Genomic DNA, 24,485 nt, shown 5'->3' on the forward strand with positions numbered 1-24,485 from the left:
AATTGAGAGCAAGACCGATCTTAAAAGGTACAGTAAAGCCACTTCTTCAAAGCAAGTCCACCCTTGAGAGTAAAATGTTATCTCTCATGCTTCTTCAATCAGTCGAGTGCTGTGAAGTCAAAATCTGCGTGTTGTTGTTTATCTCAGTGTCTTCTCAGTTTAAATACAGCTACCTCTTTGCACGAGTAATAGTAAAGCGGAAACAGTCACTCAAGCAGACAGCCTGAATATGTCAGTTACAGGAGTTTATAGCGTGAATAAGTTTGCATAAAGACGTCAGAAAAACAACACGTACAGTGCATCCAAGGCTTGTGTGTGTGTGAGTTTCTACAAAGGTCAGGTTCCTGTCATTCATGCAAACTAAGAGGCGGTGAAAAAAACATTGGCGGAGTTAATTTTGCAAGGGAGACAGAAGCTTGAGACTCTCAAGCCGACAATCCCGTTCATCACCCTGCTACACTGATGAAAGCAGCTCCAACAGAAGCTGGGAAGTTAGGCTCTCAGATGTCACTGAGTTATGTTCTCTTTCAAACATTTGCTCGGTATCTCACTATGAGGTGTGCCTCTCTGCTTGGTCCTCATAAGTCTAATACCACTACTCCAGCCCCAATGCACAGGTTGAGTAGCTGTTGATAAAGATCTTTTTGCATTATTGCAGCATTAACTATTTCTGTGCTGTCACAGTACTGTAAGTTTTATGAATCATAGCACAGACTGTAACTGAGTGTGTCTACGTTACCTGTGTTTCAGGACTTGCTCAAACATACTCCAAAGGACCACCCAGACTTCCCCCTCCTGCAGGACGCCCTGCGGATATCTCAGAACTTCCTCTCCTCCATCAACGAGGAGATTGACCCTCGCAGGACTGCTGTCACAACACCCAAGGGAGAGGTGTGTGTGTGTGTCTGTCGGATTATTTGTGTGTGTGATAACAGTGCACAATGCTGAATCACATCATCAAGTTTGAATGAGGGAATGGTTCGTAAATGGCCTTTTAATTGCCTACTAACAACTAGAGAGGTTCCACATACTGTAATGAATATAATTGCAGTTGTTGCCAATTTTGTCCTTTCCCATTACTCCACGGTTTTTCCCTTTTTAGCCAACACAGCAAAAACTAAGTCTAATGAAGGGAAAATGGATAAGAGACAGAAAAGCAGCCAGTGTTAATACACTGTTTGCTCACTGTGCCTGAGGACTATTTTACATTAGTTCATATTTTCATGTCCGTCCTTTTCACTCTGTTCTTTCAAATGTTGCTGAAACTCAACACTCCTCGTCCAGTGTTGTTGGGTCAAGTTTGTCAGCATTGTGTTTGTGGCACAACAAGACCTGACATCCGTTGTTCTCTTAGGCTCGTCAGCTGGTGAAGGATGGCTTCCTGGTGGAGGTGTCGGAAAGCTCGAGGAAGCTGCGGCACGTCTTCCTCTTCACTGACCTGCTGCTCTGTGCCAAGATGAAGAAGACGGCTGTGGGGTCAGTCCACTTTACTTTTTTTTCTCCTCTCCATCCAAAATATAAAAAAATGTGTTAACCACAGAGGCAACACATGCATACTTTTAGGCTTATTCTCCCAATGTTCACATCCGTATGTATCATTTACTGTCCACATTATTATTGCAACCCCTGACAGTGAACCAGAAAGAGTGACATGGGCACTTTACAAAAGATCCTGTAAGTCTTTCTTTCCTGGATCTGCAGAGCTGGAGGACTAGTTGAAGCCTCTGTAAGAGAGAAAGAAAAGAAAGAAAAGTGTTTACGTTTGTGATGCCACGTGTAAAGATTAACACACGTCTATAGTTTAACTGTCACATTGAACAGGGTGGTGTGTCGCTTTGCTTGTCAGCACGGCGGCTTCTGTGAGCCTAATTGGATTTTATTCTGGCTGACAATCAACAGTTGTCCGTGTCATTCACAGCCCGCCATCACTTGGAGGAACATTGCATTGCCATAACTACCAGACCCATAAATCAGACTGCGGTGGTCTGTAGTGTTATCTCAGCGAGCTGTCTAAAGGCTACAAACACACACACACTTAGAGTTAAAGCAGGAAACTCAATCGTATCGGGTTACGTCACTGATGTTCCTTATGATTATCTCTGTTCTGTCATTTTAAATTTAGACATAGTTATTTTATCTTTGCTGCCACATGCTCCACATTCTGAGAATGTTCTCATTATCTTTACATGTTTTCAACCCTCTCTTTTCGTACTAAAGGGCTTGTAGATCTGGTTTGATGATGTGTTCGTTTTCATAGTTATCTTCAGCCTTTTGCATGTTACTCTGTGTGCAATAACTATGAGAGTGCATTCTAATTCCCCCCCCCCCCCCAAAAAAAACAAAAGATGCTCAGAAGCAGCAGAGGGAGGTGTGTTAGTGTTGCTAAAGGAGAAGTGGATTGGATGATAAAGAAATTAATATCCTCTATTGCAAGTGCATCACAGAATAGGCTTTGGGTGGAAGACTCCTACTACACATATGAAAACTGTTGTCAAATGATGTATTGAGATTTTCTTACTCAACCTCACTGTACAGTCTAAGTTGAAATGCATGTCTGAAATATATTCCAGTTACTCTTAAAGAAGACATGTTAATCAGTGAAATCAAGACTGCTTTGCATTTGTTGTTTAAGTTTGCATCAGTATTCCAGTAATTGGTCGGATCCAGAAAACATTCCCTCCTCTAACGGAAACCATCCTGTGTATGAAGGATTACTATTTGTTAAAGTTAAAAGGTGTAAAAGTAGCAGTTCTACAGTATAAACATATGGAATAAACACACTCAATTATAAGTAAAAGTCCTGAGCTTGAAAAAAAAAAACATAAGTATGATCAGCTAAATGTACCTAAAGTATCAAAAGTACCCATAATGCATCATTAACTTGTTGGAGCAGGTCAAGGTGACTTTTCTAAAGTTTTGTACAATATTTGGTATTTAAAGCTGCAACAATGCATCACATATTATTAACTGATTTCTTCTTTGCATGATCACATGTAAAATACAGATAGAAGTGTGGAAGTAGCTCAATGCTTTATGTTGAATCACTTTCATTAACTGTATGAATAGACTGAAAATCAATCATTATTTCATGATGATTGTTTCCAAACCAAGGTCTGTGTTATATTTTGATCCCGTTTGTCTCTAAAACCTAAAAATGTATTATGTGATTCTTTGACTAGTTTCATATCTTCCTCACTATTTATTTCTTCACCCTTTCACCTTTACCCCCCCTCCCCCCCATCTGCAGTCGACACCAGCAGTATGAGTGCAAGTGGTACATCCCTCTGGCGGACTTGACTTTCCAGACCTTGGACGACTCAGACTCTTGCCCCACCATCCAGGTCCTGCCCGAGCATGAGCTGGAGGAGATGAAGATCAAGATCTCGATCTTAAAGAATGAGATCCAGAAAGAGAAGGTAATCCTCTTGGATTTCATTGGCACGAAGAGCAAAATCCAATGTATTCAAACGGCTTTGAGTGGCTTAGTCAGAAAGAGTGGATTTAACACGGGAACAGGGACTGAAACCACTTCCCAGTTGGCATTAATCTGTATTAATACAAAAAGGTGGAAAGTGGAAGATTGGAACATGTATGGTTAGAAAAATGTTCTTTGCCTGACATACTTTGACTGTCAACTTAATAATCTAATACAGAAAAACAGAATGACTTTAGAATGAACAGGAGCCATTGAACAAATAGAAAGTGGCACATTGTGCTCATACTGCACAAGGACTGGATTGTCTACTGGACTGGCAAATCACTAAAACAAGTTTGTGTATATAATCTATAAACCTGTGTGATGGCCATTAAGATTGATACAGTTTACGCTCAGAGGTCAGACAAAGATGGTCCATGAGGGTAAAATGGTAAATAAGAATCAGTTTAAAATTAGTGCAGGAAACACTTGATCTGTTATTGTTATAAGAAACACAAACGCATACATTTGACTCAGCACAGGAAGTTTTGCTTCTTGTGTCCAGTAAAACTTTGATCGAGATCTATTAATTCTCATATGTACGCACACAGAGTTCCATGGAAGACTCCCCACGTCAGTGATTCCTGACTGGAACCTCTGCACTTTCCTCTTAACTCTGCCACCCACACCTTTGTTTGTCTTAGACAGCGTCGTGGTTAAGGTTCAATGTGCCCTGAAGGGAAGTACACAGCCAAAAATTGTGAAATCCAGACATTTATGATTCTTTAACTGGGGTTAAACATGAAGTTCGAAACCTTTAACTTACTGTTTACATAGTAAGTACAAAACTTCCTTCCTCATCTGCAATAGTGAATTTGCATCACTGGTCAAAGTGCTGAATTACACTTCCTCCTGAAAGGGTTTGGCCTTCATGTCAGACTTTCTAGTCTATTCCCATCAGTGCTGAAACATTCAGTTGTCGACATGGGTTGAATAAAATAAGACGTTATAAGCCTACTGCAGTTACTACTATGTGTAACACTTCAGCCCCGCGCCCCCTGAGACACAGCTGAGCCCTCAGAGGAAGAGAGTTCCTGTTTTTCTCCTCTCGCCGCGTTAAACTCGCCCACTCAGGGCACAGTGAGTGACCACGGCTGGTATTTAGAGTCAGCGGAGGTTGGTTCAGTAGGAAATTCAGCTGATTGTGTCCAGACTCTGACTCATGGCTTCCTGGTCAGGGTTTGAAGGATGTGTGTATTTGTTTTGCCTCAGAACTCACACAGAACTAAGGTCCTTGAATTAAAGACAGCATCCCCCCACAATCAGAGGTTTATCAATGGTCTTTCCTGGAAAATAGGAAGGATTTTGATGAGCTGATTTCATGCTGATAAGAACTTGACAATAGCAGGAATGACTGATAATTTTATTTGATGGTTTAGTTATAATTCATTGAAATAATACCAACAACATATTTTTATATCAGAATGTATTGATGTCCTCTTAGTGCAGGGTTTGTCAACCAGAAAGCACAAGTATGGATGCACAAATGTTCAATTCACATTGCAATCACATTATTATTATTTGAGATAATTAAGAGTGGAGCAAAAGTAATATCGATATAAAAAGCAAGTGATTCAAAAGAGCAATCTTCTCAAGTAAAGTCTATACATCAGATTTCATATATTAGATTGGAATTGTACAGCATTTTGCTGTATGAAGCTTCACTATTTGACAACGTCTAACACTTAAAACTAAAATGTTTGCTTCATTCTGTATTTTAAGCGAAAAATGTAAACAAGGCTGAAACTACCTGTACAGATTATTTAATATCAATTCATCTTTTTTACCTACATTTAAAGAACCAATCATCAACTACAATTTCAATTACATCAAAAGAGAGAGACAAAATCCTCGTGTATATTTTAAAGGACACTGCCATTGTTTCAGGAGTCAAACAATGTTGATGTGACATAATGAGCCTTTGGAATCAAAAAATATTGATATTGCAAAAGTAACAATCTTTTAATATATATCTTATTATTTTTGCCTTACTTCGTACTGGAGGACAACCATGTTTTAACCTTTTGCTTCCTATAACTTTTTGCTTCCTATAATTTGGGCAGATTTCTGTGCTTGTACTTAAACCTTTTCTTTTAAGCTACATTTGATTAAATTAAATTAAACTTCCCAGTTGGCATCATTAAAAGAAAACCAAATCAGCTTTAGTTTGTAAACTACTCATGAATGTTTAGAAAAGTAGGAATGAAGCTTTGGTCTTTAGGAATTGTTTTTTTTTACCTTTATGGTCCCTAAGCACATTTATGAATGTTTGGTTAATTCTCGTATGTACAGTATGTCTCTCTCTAACACTTCACACTAAATTTAATATAATATTCCGCTCTAAATAAATTTCTATATGTCGCTCTGCTTGTCTCTGTGCCTATACAGAAAGCACCAAAGGGTCAGAGCCGCGTGGAGCGTCTGAGGAAGAAGATGAACGAGCAGGAGTCGTGGCTGCTCACGCACTCCCCCAGCATCCCATTCCGCATCCACAACAAACATGGAAAGGTAAATCCATCCTCTCCATCCCATCACGCTCTGAATGCATGCACCTGAAGCACTCAAGTCCTCCCACTAGAGGGAGACATCAACCTTTGTGACGGAGGAGCTATAGATTAGATTCAGGTTCCCAAAATACAAGTCTTATGACAGTGAGACCAGACCAGAGCTTTTTCAGTGGTATTTAGATTAGAAGGACATTTCCACTTTGAATGTTCTGTTAAATCTGTAATATTTTCTTAGAATTGTTTTACTGTACTAACTTCCGTGCAGAGATGTCCTTGCTGTGTTTGATAGTGTTTTCTGTGTATGTAGAGCTACCTGTTCCTCATCTCCTCCGACTACGAGAGGTCAGAGTGGAGGGAAAGCATCCAGAAACTCCAGAAGAAAGGTAACACTGGCTTTTAATGGAGTTCGTCTATTGACTGTTTCCGGATGAAGAGTCTGGGTTAAAACCAGAAAAATTCAAGTTTGACCATCGCTTTGCGTGTTTTCCAGATCTCCAAGCGTGCGTATTAAGTTCTGTTGAGCTTCAGGTCCTGACCAGTTCCTGTTTCAAACTCCGCACTGTCCACAACATTCCTGTCACCAGCAACAAAGATGGTGAGAAACCCTCGCACACAGTATCTGTTTCATTCTCTCATGTTTGGATGCTTTGTGCGTTTCTGCAAACTCAAACACACACAATCTCCCTCTGCTCCTTCCTCTCCTTTCTGCTTTGAGTTTAAATTCACACAAAAGCATCTCTTGCATTTTCGGCACAAAAAAAGCCACATAATGAGCGAGGGGGGGGGGGCCCTGCAAGAGAGGAATCTAGGTTACAATATGGTTCTCATCTAGCTTTTGGTCAGTGCCATGCGGTGTGTCAGTGGTGGCCCTGCTCTCCCAAATCATGTGAGTTTGCGTTCGCTCCAGATCTCCACAGCGGCTTTCAGAGGCTGCTGGTGACATTAAAGCCATCTGGTCGACCCACTCCCATCTCCTCAAATGGCACAAAGGGTCCCCTGCTTTGACACACACACACACACACACACACACACACACACACACACACACACACACACACACACACACACACACACACACACACACACACGCGCAACTACAGAGGTGACAGGGAGTTGAGTTTTCAAGACAGTGAAAGGCACAGTGTCACATTTTGAGCCTTGGTGGAGGTGTGTGCTCTACTCAGTGGCACTGCATTTTTCAATTGATTTGCATGTACATGTTTCTTTAAAATGTCGCCCCACTGCCGCTCATGTTTAAAAGAGTTTGGTTAAGAGCGTTAACTGCTTTGACCCAATCCAGGAGGTTTTTACTCACGTTAACTCTCTCTGCTAACTTGGTTAAACTCTCCCCTCTCTGCTGTGTCAGAGGTCCATCACTTTGTTGATACTTTGCTTTTTTTGTCAGGGATTTGATATCCTTGTGTGTTAAAAGAAAGCTCAGGCCCCACGTCTTGTCTTCGACTTTTGACCCCCCCCCCCCCAATTTTAAATCAAACAAAAACATACACACACACACACACACGGAAACAGTAGGGGTTGAAATGGAGACCAGCTGGCAAAGGAATTTCTTCTCCGAGGACAGATGATTTGCACGTTCATTCGACTCCTTTGATTGAATTATCACATTATCTCGTTAATTGTTTTCTCTGAGTTTCCTCAGTTTATTGTTCCAGTTAGATTATGCCTGAAAGAGACGATTTCACATTCCCTCTAAAAGCACCGCATACAGGCCACCTCGAAGCTGAACCTTTGAACCGTTTCCCTGTGAAGCCCCCCTGCCGCTTATGTGTACACACACACACACACACACACACACACACACACACACACACACACACACACACACACACACACACACACACACACACAGCAGCCTACAGTGGACCCCCAAACAGTCCCGCAGCCCTCACGTGTAGTTTATTTACCTGGAAACAGTCGGGCTACACAGGCTTCAAGCAAAGCATGAGTGTATCCCTCTGCATGTGTGTGCCGGCGGGACCGAGGGGTATGTGGGGCCACACAAAAAACATCCAGCCACCACTCAGCGGCCAGCTCAGTTGTTATGGCAGAGGACTGTGCTTGTTGATGTGAGGTCCGACACTGATGTGACGAAAGGTTGTAACAACAGTTCATTCTCTCTCAAAATCCTCAAATGCCTTGTTTTATTTACCCGTTTCATTTTTCAGATGCTTTACATTCGTTTCTTTTAGTATTTTTTTTTTTTATGTGTCGCTTTTTTAGAAATAAAGCAGTAACTGGGTGTTGAAATGGTGAGAACAGTTGTTTCAGTGGAAGTTCATAATGATAAGTTTATCCACAGCTTGGACCACCCAACCAGAGAGAAATGAAAAGCCCACCTGCTTCCCACTGAGCAATTTCACTTGATTCTTCATTTTAAGACATCCAATAGTTACTAAAACACAGAGTTTGAAAGTGAAAGTTAAAGAAGTGTGTCATATAAGCACATTTTCTTAATCTTATTCTAAACCTTGTGTGTTTTTTTTTATAAAGCAACTTCATACAATTGTTCCAGGTCGTATTCACCAAAGCAGATGGAAACTTAACAAATATCACAGTGTGTGTGTCAATAGCTGCATTTTAAAATATGAATCCAGCTGCCAATGAAGTGTCATCAGAGAACTTAGAAAATCTTCTTTCTAATACAAAATGGTCCATGACCAATGTGCACGGTGGACATGTGGGGATGTTAGACAGGAGTAAACAGTGAAGTGATGTGACACTGTTCGATTCAAGTGACAGAGATCACTGGATATCGACCTGCACACACGTCCCTGAGGCCGTCCCATGACTGCACTGTCTAAGATGCTGTGTTATGAGTTATGAGTATGTCAATAAAATTCATAAAGTCGTTAAATTGACCAGCCATGAAGAGGAACTGGGGAACAGAACATTTTAGTCAATTTCAGTATCACACATTTGAATTAAACCTGAAGTGAAGTAAGTGTTTTTTTGCTTTACATGACAGACTGTACACAGCTTTTTAAGCATGAGAAAATCCCTGGAACAGTTTACAGAGGCCAGTATCTTGAAGGAATTCCTAAGATATATGAAGACAGCTCAGTGACGTCCATTTATTTTTTCCTGTCAATGAATCTTATCTCTTCTATGCACAACATTGATGGAGAGATACAGTCCAGATACAGCAAGTCCAGTGTGTCATAAGTTTCCATGCTTTATCCTAGTGCTGTAAACAAACTCCAATTCTGAATGACTGTTAAACTCACTACGTCACCGTATTTACAGACGGAACCGCACCAACTGCTCTGTGTCCTTGTTTTCCAGATGAGGAGACTCCAGGCCTGTACGGCTTTCTGCACGTGATCGTCCACTCTGCCAAAGGATTCAAGGAGTCAGCCAGTAAGTTGGCCAGAGACCTACATTGTTTTCTGCTTTACCCCACTTGTCTGCACACTCTGGTTCAGCAGCCCCTCCACACATGACTGCTGTGCATGTCCGTATCTGCCAGGAAAGATCCAGTCAATCACTGCAGTGTCCATCATGCTGCAAGCCAATACAGAGATGGTCGTAAGGACCGAGAAAAATAACACAATGGAATTCATTTGGGAATTACTTTAACAAGGACTTTCCACATTAAGAAACATTGCTGTAAATGTGCCTGAGTCTGGCAAGAGGCTATATTTCATCTGCACGCCTTGGACAGATGTTACAAAGCCATCCTGCCACCATCTTAACTACAAACAGTCCTCGTAACTCTTTCGAAAGGCCTCGACAGACTTCTAGCATGATAGAAAAACGGGGGCACATAAATAGAAAAGAGAGAGAATGTCATCGGCAGCAGCTCTCAAAATTAAACTGCTGCCTATAATGTCTCTAATATTATTGATTAATTGATTTATTCTTTACACACATCTGCAATTTGTCTTGCATCACAGCAGCAGCCCCACTTGCAACATAAAATACTTTAATTTAAAAAAATCATAAACAAAGGATACATTCATGTAACATCACATACATCCACAAAAGATCCTTTGTAGAACAATGTGTTCTGTGATTCAACAATGTGCTTTAACAGCTCTGTGTGTGTGTGAGTGTGTGTGTGTGTGTGTGTGTCTGTGTGTGTTATCAACCGAGTGGAATGCTGGCAGGACTAACATCGCACTCAGTTGACAACACACACTCACACACACATTATTTCAGACATGTCAGTAGTGGACAGCTGGCGCACCGGTACACTTTGTGCCATGATGTTACACAAGCACCAGTTCAAATATCAAATATCTGGAAAAGTGACAGCGAGGGAGAAATATGATTTCCTCAGTTACCATGACAGCCCTCAGTATATGAAAGCAGGCACGCTAAAATTTCCTGGGTAATGGATTGGAAAGCTCTCTCCTCTGAAAGCCTGTTTGATCCCCGATGGAGCGCAGAGAGCTGAGGGGTTTAAACATGAAGAAGCGTGTGTGTGTGGGGGGGGGAGTTGGGGGAAGTTGGGTAGTTTCCCCGATACAGTTTGATGTCTTTGTGCCCAGTGGAGCGTACAGAGCCAAGGTGGGGCATTCAAGCCATGGAGGCAGTGTGGAGTAGATGGCATGTTGCTGCTGTTAGTGATCCTTGATGATGATGATGATGACGTGAATTAAATAAATGATGTTACTCTTAATGGAGGTCAGAAATGATCAAACTTGAACTATCATGGTTGTCGTGGAAAGTGAAAGCATGGGGGAGACAAAGATTCCTCTTTTTTTGTACTGAAGGTTAAAGCTAGGGTTGATCATCCTGGAAAAGCAAACAAGAACAGGCTACACTACAAAAAAGGCAACTGACACATCCCTCCCCCTCCCACTGACCCTCCCGTCAAAGCTACGCTCCCAAAACACAAGAACACTCACTGCCTGACAACTGCTAGGAGCCGACTTTTCCATGACTCGCTCGCTAACTTCTGGCTATAGTCTCTGCTCCAGTGTAGGACTCTCCTGCTGATGACTCTGGTCATGTGCGCTGAGAGCACAGGCAGGGTGCAGGCAGGCAGGCAGGCAGGCAGGCAGGCAGGCAGGCAGGCAGGCAGGCAGGCAGGCAGGCAGGTTGGTTGGTTGGTTAGTGACAGACAAGTGAATGAAATGATTGTCCATGTTTATTAAAGTTCTGCAAGGTCCACAGACACCAGCTTTTTTTCTCTTTTTTTTTCTACACGACTTTATTTTTGATAGCTATCGGTACGTGGATAGGATTTCAACAAAAAACAGATATAATAACATATTATTATGTCTGTAGACCCTATGAAACCTGGCAGACATTGCACTTTTTTTCCATATGCTACATGTGTTTAGAAAACAGCCCAGTGATCATGGAGATGATGATCTGAATACTCTGTGTTCTGTCTTTATAATTCCCTCCTCCACCACCACAATTTCTCACAGATGTAGCTTTAATGATTAGATTTGCCCTTTTAAGTAGTTTTCATGTGGTGATGTTGTGTAATTCAGCCCCTGTGTTTTTGAGGTTTGATGTGATTTTGGTTACATCGTTGAAGTCTCCTTCACTGTCTCTGTACGTTCTGTACATTTTTAATTATTAGCCCATCAAAATCGAGTCTGTATCGACTGGAAAATATTCTTTATCCAGTGTTTCAGATTGTTAAACAGATGTGGGATCATCTACAATGGCCTCTTTGTTCATTGCTTTCATTGAAAAATCACATAAGCTTGTACTAGAAGATCTTATTGGAGTTATTGTGTTATTTCCCCTCAGTTGGAAAAGACTTAGTATTCAGCCCGGGGCAAAGTTGTCAAACTGGGTCATAGCAGAAGGAGCATGGAGTTGAGCTTCTCCCCCCAAAAAAAAAAAAAGAAATCAGTGGAAAACATGACCTAGTAGAGAAACATGTCGCTTTGTTCTCGTTTTATTTTTATGTATGAGTGATTGTTAGCCAGTGATCCTGTGTGTTGCCTCAACTCCATGCTGTAAAAGTGCAGTGCCGTGCTACATAGGAACAGCGAGCACAGATCCAAACTGAACTGCCCCACTCACAAACTGAGAGAAATATCACACGTGCATTTTAGGTGAGCCCAGCAGCATTCATGTGTGTGTGTCGGCCACATGAGCTTGTCAATATGAAGAGGTTTTAACTGAATTTATATTTGATCTATATGCAACTAATAATCGTGTAACAGTGCAGATGCTACAGGACAATAGAAAATTACATAATAGCGATAATGATGCTTTTTTCTTTATTCAGAACAAACTTTTTTTCCTTTCACTGCTGGTCCCTTTCAAATTAAAGGCAAAACACTGCTGGAAGTGCACATTTCCCTTTTATTTCTGCGTTTAATCAATCCAGCCACGGCTGCATGCCTTGTTTGCCATATTTGTTTTTAGTCTTCTCTCTCTGGTTTTCATGAAAACAATTCAGTTACATCCTGATTTCATTCTCTTAGAAGAATGTTTTTATTTTCTCCTGAGTCCTTTAAGCCTCAGGTTGGTGGTTGTTGGGACGACTGATTAGTTTTAACTGATTATCACTTCCCTCATAATTCTGTGAACCTGCAGTTTGACCCAGCATTCACCGCAGCCCCGAGCAAAGATTAGCTTCTGCGTATAAGATCACAGACACATTACAGGGGCTGCAGTCCTCAGCTAATTGAGGTGGAAAAGGATGGTATCCATTAACCCGTAAATCTCTGGGTCACAGGCCCCAAGCTGACCAAGTAATCCCCCCTCATACTCTGAGCCTGATAGTAAGTGGGGAGAATAACAGAAAAAACATAGAGTTTGGCCTCTTTCATTCTGTCCTACTTACCAAAACCCTCCTGGATCCACTGCGAGGACACAAAAAGACCTCTCCCATGTCTGGCCTTTTTTGAGTTTTCAGTCTGGACACATAAACCCCTTTCAGATGGAGAGGAAATCAACTTCCAAAGAGAAATCTCAGAGCTGACCAGGACTTATGAATACCTCTACTCATGGGTAGATGAGAAAGAGAGGTCCAGTGTCTAAAACTAAAGACCTATCTAACTTTAACATAACCAAACGTCTGTTTGTAGTAGTTAAAAGTGACTGAAACGCAACTCTGTCCCTCACAACAAGCCGACTGCTTTAGTCTTGATACACCATCTCCTCACTAAAGCAAACTCTTGACAAGTAGTTTGTGTGTTTTTGAGGTGTCGGATGTCGAACCAGAGGTGGCTGTAACAAGCTGTTATGCTTCTGTATGAAGCGTCAGAGTACGATAACTGCTACGTTTAATAAATGTCCCCCAGATGGTCACAGTGAATTCCCCTCAGCTGAACTTCCTTCATACCACCGCTGCTAATCTCTTCCTCATTGGGAGTGATTATGCCCGAACCTCTCAGGATGCAGAGAAAACAAACAAAGTGGGAATGAAACCAGATGGAATGAGGTTCCACTATACATTGTAACCCTGTTAGTCATAAATGTACAGCTGCATATGTCCATGCTGTCTCCTGACGGTCACTGCTCACACTGGGTGGATGGTTGGTATCCTTCCACAACGGTAACCAGGCTCAGGTCAGGCTGTGGTTTTAGATGTTCCAGCCTAAACAGGACATCTGTCACTCTTTACCGAAGGGTGTTTTTATATATTTGTATATGAGATTCAGCCAACTCCCCTGATTCTCTTCCCCAATCTTGGTGACTCTCCTGGTGAAAGGTCAAGCCAAACACCCATCCATCACTCTGTCAGGCGGAGGTGCACTCGAGGGACCGGGTCCAGGCTGCAGGACGAACTACAGACACATAACAGACAGCCGGTAGCTCGCTCTGTAGGAACAGCTACAGCGTTTAAAGAAACACATTAACAGACTTAATTGCTCCGTGTAAGAGCCGAGCACGAGCGGATCCCAGGGGAGTGTCGACGGTGGAATGAGGATGTAAAGAGTGGAGGGGGGGGGCAGTGGTGCAGAATGTGTACACAGACAAACTACAACATATTGACATTTGGAGGGGCTGTTTGGTTTTTGATTGAACATGAGCCTTTTTCATCCTGTAACTGGACATTTGTTACAAACCTGAATTAGATATTTAGTCACTTTCAGTTGTCATGAAAACTTTGTTTAAAACCTCTTTGAAAAACGGGGTTAAGTACGAATGGTACTTTAATTTGTGGGATTTATGTTTTACTTACATGATGTTGACTGCTGCTAAAGTTTGACGGAGATATACATTTGTATAAGTGACTCCAGTGAAATATTACCTTTAACATTTAAGCTTTCATTACACTTTTGCAAACGTTGCAGCAATAATGTACCTTTGTTCATGTTCTGCACAGTGACTTTACAACATACATTAGAACAGAGCTGAAGTGATTGGTTGAATAATCAATAAGTTGATTGACGGAAAAATAATTGGGAATGATTGGGAATTATTTTTTCCAGCATTCCCATCCAACGTTTTGATGATTGTAAAGTAAACAAAAAGTAATTTTTCAAAGAAGAAAACAGCAAAAAAAAGATTTCCTGGTTGTCTTCTGTGTTATGAAACTGAATATCTGTTTGCTAATTGCTGTCTCTAATTATTCTGACCTTTTAATGAAAGGATTGTATCTCCATTTTTACTGTTGTTTTATTTCAGTATCTAATGGACGTGTCCACCTTCTTTGTTTCCATTAGATCTGTACTGCACCCTTGAAGTGGACGCGTACGGATACTTTGTCAGCAAGGCCAAGACCCGAGTCTTCAGAGACACCACAGATCCTCAGTGGAATGAAGTTAGTCACTAACAAATATCTCCTTCTACCGCACATTGCTCACAATGAAAGTTAAATATCAAATTCTCCTCTCCTGTGACATCCCACAGGAGTTTGAAATCGAGGTGGAGGGCTCCCAATACCTGCGGATCCTGTGTTACGAGAAGTGTTACGACAAAAGCATGCTCAACAAGGACGACAACGAGATTGTGGACAAGATGATGGGAAAAGGAAAGGTCCAGGTAAGAAGAGGACAGATGAATGAGGATGCTTCACACAGAGAGAGACGTCTGTGTCGTCTCGGGGGAGATTTCCCGAACATGTGACTCATTTGAATTAGCTGTCTAGCCTCTGTGCACAATGTGTTGGTTTTGTTATTGTGGCCTCTAATGACGCTGGTTGGTTTAATAGTCTGAAAGAGAGTTTATTTAAGGGGGGGGGTTTCCCCTGTGTTGTTGTGAGAAATGTCATAAAAGTCCTTTTCAGAGACTTGTTAACTACAAGCTGCCTTCACAGTGGAATCTGTGGTCTCTTGAAACTGAAGCGAAACGCTGCATCCTTGTTTAGGTTATAGAGAGCAGCCTGCAGAGGAGTCACGTTTCTATTTTTCCAGAACCTCTTAGGAAAAATGTTTTAGTCAAGTGAAGCTTGACTCCTGTCATTTTCCTGCAATCCAGTCAAATTGCCGCTGCACTAAACACTTCCTCTTCTGCAGCCCGGTGATCAATAGAGCTTCACTTTATGCATTAGAGTCAACTCTGAGGGTTTTAGTTGTTCAACTAACGTCCTCATGTTTAACTCAGGAGGTGCACGTGTCAGTGCCAGAGAGGAGTTTGAAGCAGGTTATTTATAACCAGCTCCTGACACTTTTTAGCTCTCTGAATTTTACAGATGAAATAAACCAGTTAAAATATTTCACAGTGTGTTTGTTGCTGCTGCTCATAGCTGGCAGTTTGAATACAAATCTCATGTCTAACCTAAAAAGTTGAGCAAACGAGAAACACACGCGTTGCATTTTAAAGGATAGAATTTGCATCTCAAAAATATCTGATGAATTTTCAATGGCTTTGTTGTTGAACTCTTTGACAAAGTCTTTGAAAGGAAAAAAACACCCACAGCACTTCTGTTGTAGCATTTCCTGTTTGTCACCACTTTTCATGCACTTCTCATTCAGTTTGGTGATTAATGTCCTTGAATGTTACTTTGGATTCTGTCTGGGGAGCAAATGGGAATGTATCTCAAGCCGTTTTCAGACACGAACTCCGGAGAATGTCCACACAATTGGGTCCGGACATTTTCTGGAGTTTGAACACACATGAAGAACCCGTTCACAATAACACAGAAAACAGGAAGGACGTAACATATCAATTCTGCTGCGTTGACATCTTTGTCGGCGTCTTTAACGTGTATGACACCTCTTTTTCATCCTGAGATATTTGTATTCTTTTTTTTTTTTTCACTTTTCTGGTCAGTCGCATGTAAGAAAGGTCATCAACACGCCCACTCACTCGACTGCTCACATGTGCTCACTCGGACATGATCTGGAGTTTTTATTAGGGGTCTGGCAGAAAAACCTCCAGGGATTGTCCAGAGCAACTGACTCAGAACTTTGTGTTCTCACGTACAGCTCCTCTGGAGAATGTCAGGAGATTATAGACTTCACTGCATGTCTGAAAGCAGCTATAAAGTGACATTGGTTTGTGTCTTGCATTGTCCCAAACATGTAGTTCTCAGTTGTCTCAGAAAAAAGCTTTTATGAGCACACTATTTAAATCGTCTTTTTTTTAGTTACAAAAGGTTCAGGCGTTTGTCAATGGTTCAGCATTGAATCTTCTCCGACAGTGAAAACCACCCTCTGGTATGGCTGCCAGTCAAAGAGACAAATGCTGCTGCTGCCGCTGCTGGGAACATCCACTTTCAGCCAACAACAGCCAAAAGACCAAATATATACAGTACATATTGGGCTGACTCCCTGCGAGAGGGGAAAATAAAGAGGGGGGGGGGGGGGGGGACAGGAGCCGAGACAGAGAATGGCATGTTCTATCCCAGACTCTGAGAGAGAGGGTGGGAATGCTGTGCGAGTGTGTACTACAGGGGGGGTTGTTGGGAATAAGGATGTGTAGTCGAGATATAGAAGTGGATGATTTTGATAGAGTCCTCTCTGTCTCCTTCACCGCAGAAGGTAAAGACTCCTGTGCTTGCAGAGTTGGTTTCTTGTCACTAATACTTGGTGAAATCCTGAGCAGGACTTTTGTTTTCGTCATATTAAGCAGTAATCTCTAACATATGGCTGTGACTGCCGAACTGACTCATTCACCGAAACATTTTGACAGTGAATTAGCTGCAGGGACACGAGTCTGCTCCACAGTCCAGAGTGCGTATCTAAAGAGACTTCCACTTGGAGCCAAGCTGTTTGCTTTCCTGGTGAAGCTGCGTTTAGAAGGAGCCCTCAGTGTTTTGTTTTCCTCTCTGGAGACTCTCTGATTTATTTAACAAGCTTGTGGAATACTGACTGACCGTAAATGGGCATATTGGGCCTGGAGTTTTCTTTTCTTTTTAACCCTTTGTTACTGATGGGAAACATGATCGCCTCTGCCATCCGAAGATGATATGATTTTATTTTGGCTGTGACTGAATATTATATATATAGGGTTTTTATGCAGTCTCTTCTGTAAATGGTATGCTAGTACAGTCAGCAGGTATAGTGATAGTGAAGTTTACCAGTGGGCATATGCACACACACACAAAAGATGACAGTAACGCTCATTTTAGCTTGATCGAGTTGCTGGTCCACAAGGGTAATACCTAGCATTTATTTCCAGCAGTTCATCCTGCTGACGTCCCCCACAGCAGATAACCTCTGATCTCTGAGGTCACGTGGCTAATCCTCCATTAGACGGCAACAATGTCGGGGTTATACTCCCCCCTGTCCTTCAAACTGGCAGTACAAATGAACTCTTTAATGTTTCCAAGCAGACATTAACAGTAAGTTATCAGTATCGGCTCCGAAGAAAGAAAATAGCTGCCTTGTAATTGTTTGGCTTTTTGTCAGAGATATTTTTGTTCTTCAACCACCTGATTGTCCTCTGGCTAAACAAACCTTTATTCAGCGACTCCGATTATTTTTGCTTTCAGACCTCAGACCCTCAAGTGGATGTGTTTTTAATTAAACCCTCCTCAGGACCAGACCGTAATACAATAGAGCTATTTTCACAGAGACTGTGCTCCATCTTGGTATAAAGAGACACAGAGTCCTGAGCTGGTTACTGCTGGAAAGTGCAAACAGTCTCCTGCTTTGCCTCATGCATTGTGCAAGTTCTCCCACCCTGATGTGCCAGCTATAGCTGCAGATACTTGTCTTCAGAGGAGTGATTATGTAACTGTGGGTTAATCGCCGCAGTGCTTTGTGTCGCATAAACTATCATCATATCACCCAGCATCAGTGATGCGTTTATCTGGTACCCCAGCCTTCATCCACCCCAGCACATAGCTTCCCCCAGGGCTCACCTCTTAGCACTTTTATTACTTCTCTTATCAGGGAAGAAGTGTGTTGTTTTTCATACGCCCACCAGCACCTTCTGCAGTTCAGTCTGTCGGCTGTTGTGACGGCTGCTTTAAACCAAGAAATGGGATCTCTTTGCTCTAGACTGACATTTTTGTCCGTTTTCAAAGTGCGAGGTGAAAGAGAGAGGTGTATGCCAGAGAGCTGGAAGTTAATATGTGTGTTTCGGCCTGCTTAACAATACAGTCGGCAGCTGGAGCAGCAGCAGCTGTGGTCTAGAGCTCATGGAGGCAATTAAGTTACTTTAAAACGCTTCATGTCTGATTGCTGCAGTTGGCGTCAAAAATCACTGTCTACTCATACAGGCATGATGCACATACGGTATTTCAGGTTCAGTGTAACTTAAACTTACTGGGCATATCATAATCTCCATGCCCTTTATATGGGCACGGTCACACATACACGAATGTCAAGCTAATATGGCGGGTCAAAGTTTACCAAAGTTTAACTTTACACGAAGCCACGCTGTGATTTGCTTTGCCACAAAAAACTAAATGTTTTTTTCTTCTCCTCACTCGCATAGATTGGAAGTGAATGTACGTGTGGCCGTGCCCTAACTCCAGAAGTTGCCTGACAGTCTTAATATTAAAGTAATCCAGAGATAGCTGTCTGTACACCCATGGGTGCATGGCAAACGGGAACAGCTAATAGCTAAGTCATATCTTATGGTTACAATTTGCCAAAATAAAAAATGAAAAAGGCTTGATTTTTATCCCACAGGTAACTAACTTTACTTCCCGGCGGCAGCATGAGTCTGTCACTGAGGAGGTGCTGGCCAATCCCCACATGGTGCTGCACTGAATGTCCTGCTGATACTGTGTATCTATAGTGGAGCTACTCTATGTACTGTAGCTGACTGTGGCAGCCATGTTCTGGTCTTCCCGTCAGTCATGAAACATGTGCAGTAATGTGCCCCAGCAAAGAAACATCACCTCAACCTTTCCCTTCCTCTTCCCATCATCCCTCAGACTCTCTGACCTCCCTCTGCATGACGCTGGGGGGGGTTGTTTTTTATTGGTTTGCAATCTCCGCTGAGCGTAAGTCAGCCCTCGATGACAACAGTGTTACAAGGCCTCAATAAGCAGTAACATGATCGTTTTGAACGGTTTCCTGGAGATAATGGGAGCCAGGAGAAGTTGGGCATTAGGAATGAAAATGGAACCTGGGTGATAAGACATGTTTGTTCCTGGCAGCTCTTAGTTCCAAAAGTGAGGAGGAGCTGAACAGGGGTGCACGCATTAGCCATTGTTACTGTAAAACTCCGGGTGCAGAGGGGTTGTAAAACTTTGAGGCGAGCACATTGCACAGTGCACTCTCATCCCCACTTAAGAGCCAAAGCTTTTTCCTACATGAAGCATTAGATGCAAAGTTTGACGTTTTATTAGTGAAAGCGGCATAGTTTGGCCTAACAGCAAACTGGCCATCTGGATAATCAGCCGTGAAGTTTTTGCAGCCCAGTGGCGTTCAGCCAGCACAGGATGTGAAGTGCAGACTCTGATCTAATCTTTCAGTGTTCGCCATGCCAACTTCAGGCTGTCATGAGAGTGAAAAACGGCCTGGTAAGTGTATCTAGAAATATGTTCGCTATGTGTAAGCACTGAGGAAAGTTTTAGCAGGAAAACACTGAAAGTATTTGTCAGCAGACGGGTAAATAAAATCTACAAAGAAAATCCGCACAAAATTAAAAAGTGATCATAGGTTTCTGGAATTCTTAATTTCTAAACTTCATCAAAAGAAAAGTTTTTTGTCGCAGTGTAGCATATAATTTACACTGATGGGAACAAAATTAGATTTTTCTCTCATTTGCTTTGCATGGGGAAAGCCTGCACTCCCAATGTTGTGTTCTGGGATGTAATATCTGTTAGAAATGTCTTGCCTCTGGGGCTTGCAGCGTGGTGGTATGTCATGTATTAATTGTTATATGAGCAAGGAGCAGAGTCATTTTAATGAGGGTGTGTGTGTTTGTGTGTGTTCACGCTCCAGTGTGTAGGTATTAATATAAATTAGTGTCTAATAGATGGTGTCATTTATTTTGTTCCTGTCCCCTGTCATTTAGAGCTGTGATCTGTCATGTCTGCATCATATACACCCCCTACGGCGCCACACACACACACACACACACACACACACACACACACACACACACACACACACACACACACACACACACACACACACACACACACACACACACACACAAACACAGCTGCCAACAACCCTAACAGATGGGATTCGGCTGCATGTGTTCAGACCCCCTGGAGACTCACACACACACAAATGGGTGATGGGCGGATGCATTGTAAATGATATCAATAACTCCAGCCTGCTACATTACCTAGTGTTTATTAGGCCTGTGCTTCCTCTCTCTCTCTCTCTCTGTGTGTGTGTGTGTGTGTGTGTGTGTGTGTGTGTGTGTGTGTGTGTGTGTGTGTGTGTGTGTGTGTGTGTGTGTGTGTGTGTGTGTGTGTGTGTGTGTGTGTGTGTGTGTGTGTGTGTGTGTGTGTGTGTGTGTGTGTGTGTGTGTGTTCGTTCAGAAACAAACATTGCCCAAGTACTCGTTGCTATTTTATTCTCTTTGTTCCCTCCACAGTTTTTTTTTTTTTCTCTCAGTGATGGTTTTTAATGAGTCTCATCCCTCATAGTCTGTGTTTAATCATACGGCTCTTTTTTTTACGGACGAGTCCCAATTAAGCTGAACTTCCTCATCAGACGATCCTTGATCAGTGGAGCTGATAGAAGCGTTCCGATGGCTTTTTACACTTTCCCTGTCATCTCGCCTCAAAGAAAGTTGCTCACTTTGACAGCTTTCGCTTAAAACATCCTCGCCCTGCCACTTGGGATACACATGCCCTAAATAGCTACATGCAAACCTGTAAGCGGTCTTCTTAGATCATGCAAACATGCAGGTACCCACTTCTCGTCTCTTTGTGAGGAGAATAGGAAAAACCCTCCGACACATTTGATCAATATTTGTTATGCAGCTTAATGTTTTTATTGTTATTTTCCGGGCTTTATGTCATCTTGGTTCAAGCATTAGTAGTTTCAATGTATTTAAAAAAACATCTTCGTACAGAATATGCTTTGGACTGTGCAGATGCAGACATGCACTGAACTCAAGATGATTATGCGGAGGGGCTGTATATGAGTAACCAATGTCTGAGTCACTTGCGGCAGACATTCTCCAGAGTTCTCAGCCCCGAGTAAAAACTCAGAGTGATCCCATGTGAGAACATAGCAGAAAATTATTAGGAGGATTCACCATGAGCGAGTGGGTGAGGGCATTTCTAACACGCGATGGACCCAAAACTGTAGTGATAACTCCAGTCATTCCAGTCTTAGAAATGTTTGCACTTTCAGTTAAACTGGAAAGATTTATTAGAATCTTTCAAATCAAAATCCAAAGTCATACTCACTCATATTACATCAAGAGAAAGGATATTCCATCCACTGAGTCTGACTGGCAGCCCACCTCTATATTTCCATGCTGCAAGTGTGGCTAAAAACTAAATAAATGCAACTTTTGAAAATGATAAGTAAAGGGGTGCCAGAGCAGGTTAAATTCTCAGCTGCTGGACTCTGTACTAGTCGGAGGCGTTGGATGGTCTTTTTGATTCAGCCAAGTTAAAAGAGTGAACTGTGAACCGCGTAGGAAGAGCAAATCAGAAAAGCTGTTCTGTAGCTGTTGGATGACTGAGGACTCTGTGAAAGAATAAAGTGAGACCATAAAAAGGCCGTTTGAAGGCCGAGCGATCTGTGGGACCTCTTTCTTTCTTTGCCCGCTGTCGCCTTTTCCCCTAATTTCAACAGCAAAAAAAAACGCTGCTCTCCTGCGAACTTCCAAAATGTCGGGGGAAAGCCACTTGATAATTGGTCCTCATTATGACATTACATAATCTTCCAAGAAAGTGTAAAGGATTGACAACAGATGTATGATTTCCTACTATGAACATGCATATGTAGCACATGTGGAGAGGGCAGAGACGCAGAAGAGAATGGATGGAGAGAGAGAACAGGAATGAGAGGTCCCAGATGGTGGCCAATTATGTGATGCTGGGAGTTAAAGTGAGAACAAAGGAGCTCATCACAGCGTGACGAACCAAACACTCTCCAGAGAGACACCACGCATTTACCACCGTCCCTTTGTCTCGTGGAAGAGTCAGGGTTCAGAGATAATTGGAAACAGTCTGAAGGGGGGGGGGGGGGGGGGGGGGGGGGGGGGGGGGGGGGGGTCAGCTAATACATAGAGTGTCATATTTGAACACAGAGCTCGTCAAGTGCATGCTCAGATAATACTGTGAGAGGGATGAAACCTCTTTGTCCAATTATAAGAGCTTTAGTTTTCCGTTTAGACCAATGAGGATCAGTTCACTGGGTTGTGAAAAAATGTCCCACTTCCTCTCTTAGGATTCAGCTGCTTAGTGGAGCTGGAGGCTGAGAGTTGATAATACAGAGGCTCTGCAGTTGGAGAAGGTAGAAGAGGCCATTACTAAGACAAGTAGACTGCAGAGCTCACCGAAGGATTGTGTAGGTCACACTCGGCTGAAACAATCCCTGTGTGGTCAATGGAGGAATGTCCTGCCTGGAGATGCACACTCGGTTTCTGAGCTCTCCTCTTTGGTCTATTATAGGTGTTTATCTATAACCATTTAGAATGACACTCAGTAGAGTGCAAACCTCCGCCGAGGTCCAACAGTCTCCTCATGGAAGCACATTTTGATTCACTAGATCCACTTCAACAAATTCATAGATATCAGTGGCCTAAACATGAGATTTATTTTCATCAAGATCCTTGAATTATTCTCTGAGAAATCAACAAAAATTTCAAACAACGCCCTATGTCACAATGTTGAAGATCCGGATCCATACCAAAATCTGTTATTTGTTCAGAAATTAGCAAACTATTTAAAGGAGAATAGTTTGACATCTTGGAAAATGCCCTTGTTTTTCTTCTTTGTGAGATTTAAATGAGATGAGCATAAAGACTGGAAATGGGGGTAAGCTGCTAGTCTGGCTCTGTCTGACATATCTTTTTAGCAGCACCTTTAAAACTCACACAATTACAATCTGTACAAAAATAGTTAAAACATCAGCTATTTTGGTTTTATTGCGTGTCTAAGCCAACCAGCTGCAGGCTGTAGCCTTTAATTTACCAGACAAACATCAGTGCGGTATATAATATATGTCATAAAACTCTCTACCCAACTATTAAGTGAATAAGTGCAGTATATTTCCCAAATATGTTGCTTTAAAGAAGCGCCACCTCTCTCCTTCTCACTTTCCTCCTTCGTCCTTGGATGACTGGGGGTGGAACATCTCCTCAGAGACAGGCCTGCCTCTCTGTCTTCTTTTCTTTCTTAATCAGATTTCACATCACTGCCAGAACTGAGGCTGTGACCACCAGATGCAACTCTGTCTTTTTTTATCCCCTAGAACCCAGCGAGACCAGGACACTTTCTCCCTCATCCTTTCCCTCTTGCTGTTGTTGGCAGCCTCCTGGCCATTATTAAAATATACGGGCCTGAGCAACACGCTGTGTCCCAGCGTGGAGAGCTCTGGCTTTCAAGTGTCCAGTCAGGGGACCAGAGTCGTTTGTACATCGGTGAGATGTGATGGATATCCGTCTGTTGCTGACGTTCGCTCCGGGCTGCGTTTGTTTTGATCCCCTCATTCCCCCGGGGAAGCTGGTGCTCAAGGTTGTACAGTTATGCAGCCGTAGCATTTACTCAAATGCCACTTTGTTAAAATGCTCCTCTGAGCTGTTTGTTTAGACGTGATGATTGTGCAGGAACGTCGATGCTTTCCACATGGCCCGAGCTGGGGTCTGAGATTGAGCAAGTATTCTCCCGCTGTGGTTCTGCACCTCATTATGCAGGATGGTTGATGAGCAGTGGAGCCTGTATGAGCTTTTCTCTCAAAGGACTTGGAGATATTGTGTAGAGGACAGTGGGGCAGCGGTCTGCAACAGGAATACTTGGAATTATAATTTTTGGCAGAATGCTGTCTTGTTTAATGCTGTGTTGCCGAGGCATTAATCCAAAGCACATGCAGGAATTTCTCAACTTTCAGATTTGAGCTATTGTCTGTATATATTTACTGACATCCTCAGGGAAGTTCTCATTCTTTAACCCTTCTAGGTTTAATACCTCAGCCTCTGCAAGGCCCGATGTGTTGCAGGGTGACCTCTCGGTTCACCACACTTCCCAACTACATCCTATCTACTGTTTAGCATTTCACTCTAAATGTTTCTCCAGAACAGTT

The 24,485-nt window shown here is 42.4% G+C and overlaps 1 protein-coding gene across 5 annotated transcripts in view; it reads left to right on the forward strand.

Annotated features, from left to right (window-relative positions):
- abr (ABR activator of RhoGEF and GTPase) overlaps positions 1-24,485 on the forward strand; it is a 131,964-nt gene that overhangs the window by 76,170 nt on the left and 31,309 nt on the right. For all 5 annotated transcript variants that reach the window (XM_034606025.1, XM_034606026.1, XM_034606027.1 and 2 more), the window contains 9 exons: positions 751-891; positions 1,355-1,476; positions 3,248-3,416; positions 5,864-5,983; positions 6,290-6,365; positions 6,473-6,577; positions 9,286-9,360; positions 14,589-14,686; positions 14,776-14,907. In XM_034606025.1, the coding sequence (XP_034461916.1) occupies positions 751-891; positions 1,355-1,476; positions 3,248-3,416; positions 5,864-5,983; positions 6,290-6,365; positions 6,473-6,577; positions 9,286-9,360; positions 14,589-14,686; positions 14,776-14,907 (1,038 nt within the window). The remainder of the gene's footprint in view (positions 1-750; positions 892-1,354; positions 1,477-3,247; positions 3,417-5,863; positions 5,984-6,289; positions 6,366-6,472; positions 6,578-9,285; positions 9,361-14,588; positions 14,687-14,775; positions 14,908-24,485) is intronic.

This window comes from Hippoglossus hippoglossus, chromosome 14, assembly GCF_009819705.1.
Source record: "Hippoglossus hippoglossus isolate fHipHip1 chromosome 14, fHipHip1.pri, whole genome shotgun sequence".
NCBI lineage: Eukaryota > Metazoa > Chordata > Actinopteri > Pleuronectiformes > Pleuronectidae > Hippoglossus > Hippoglossus hippoglossus.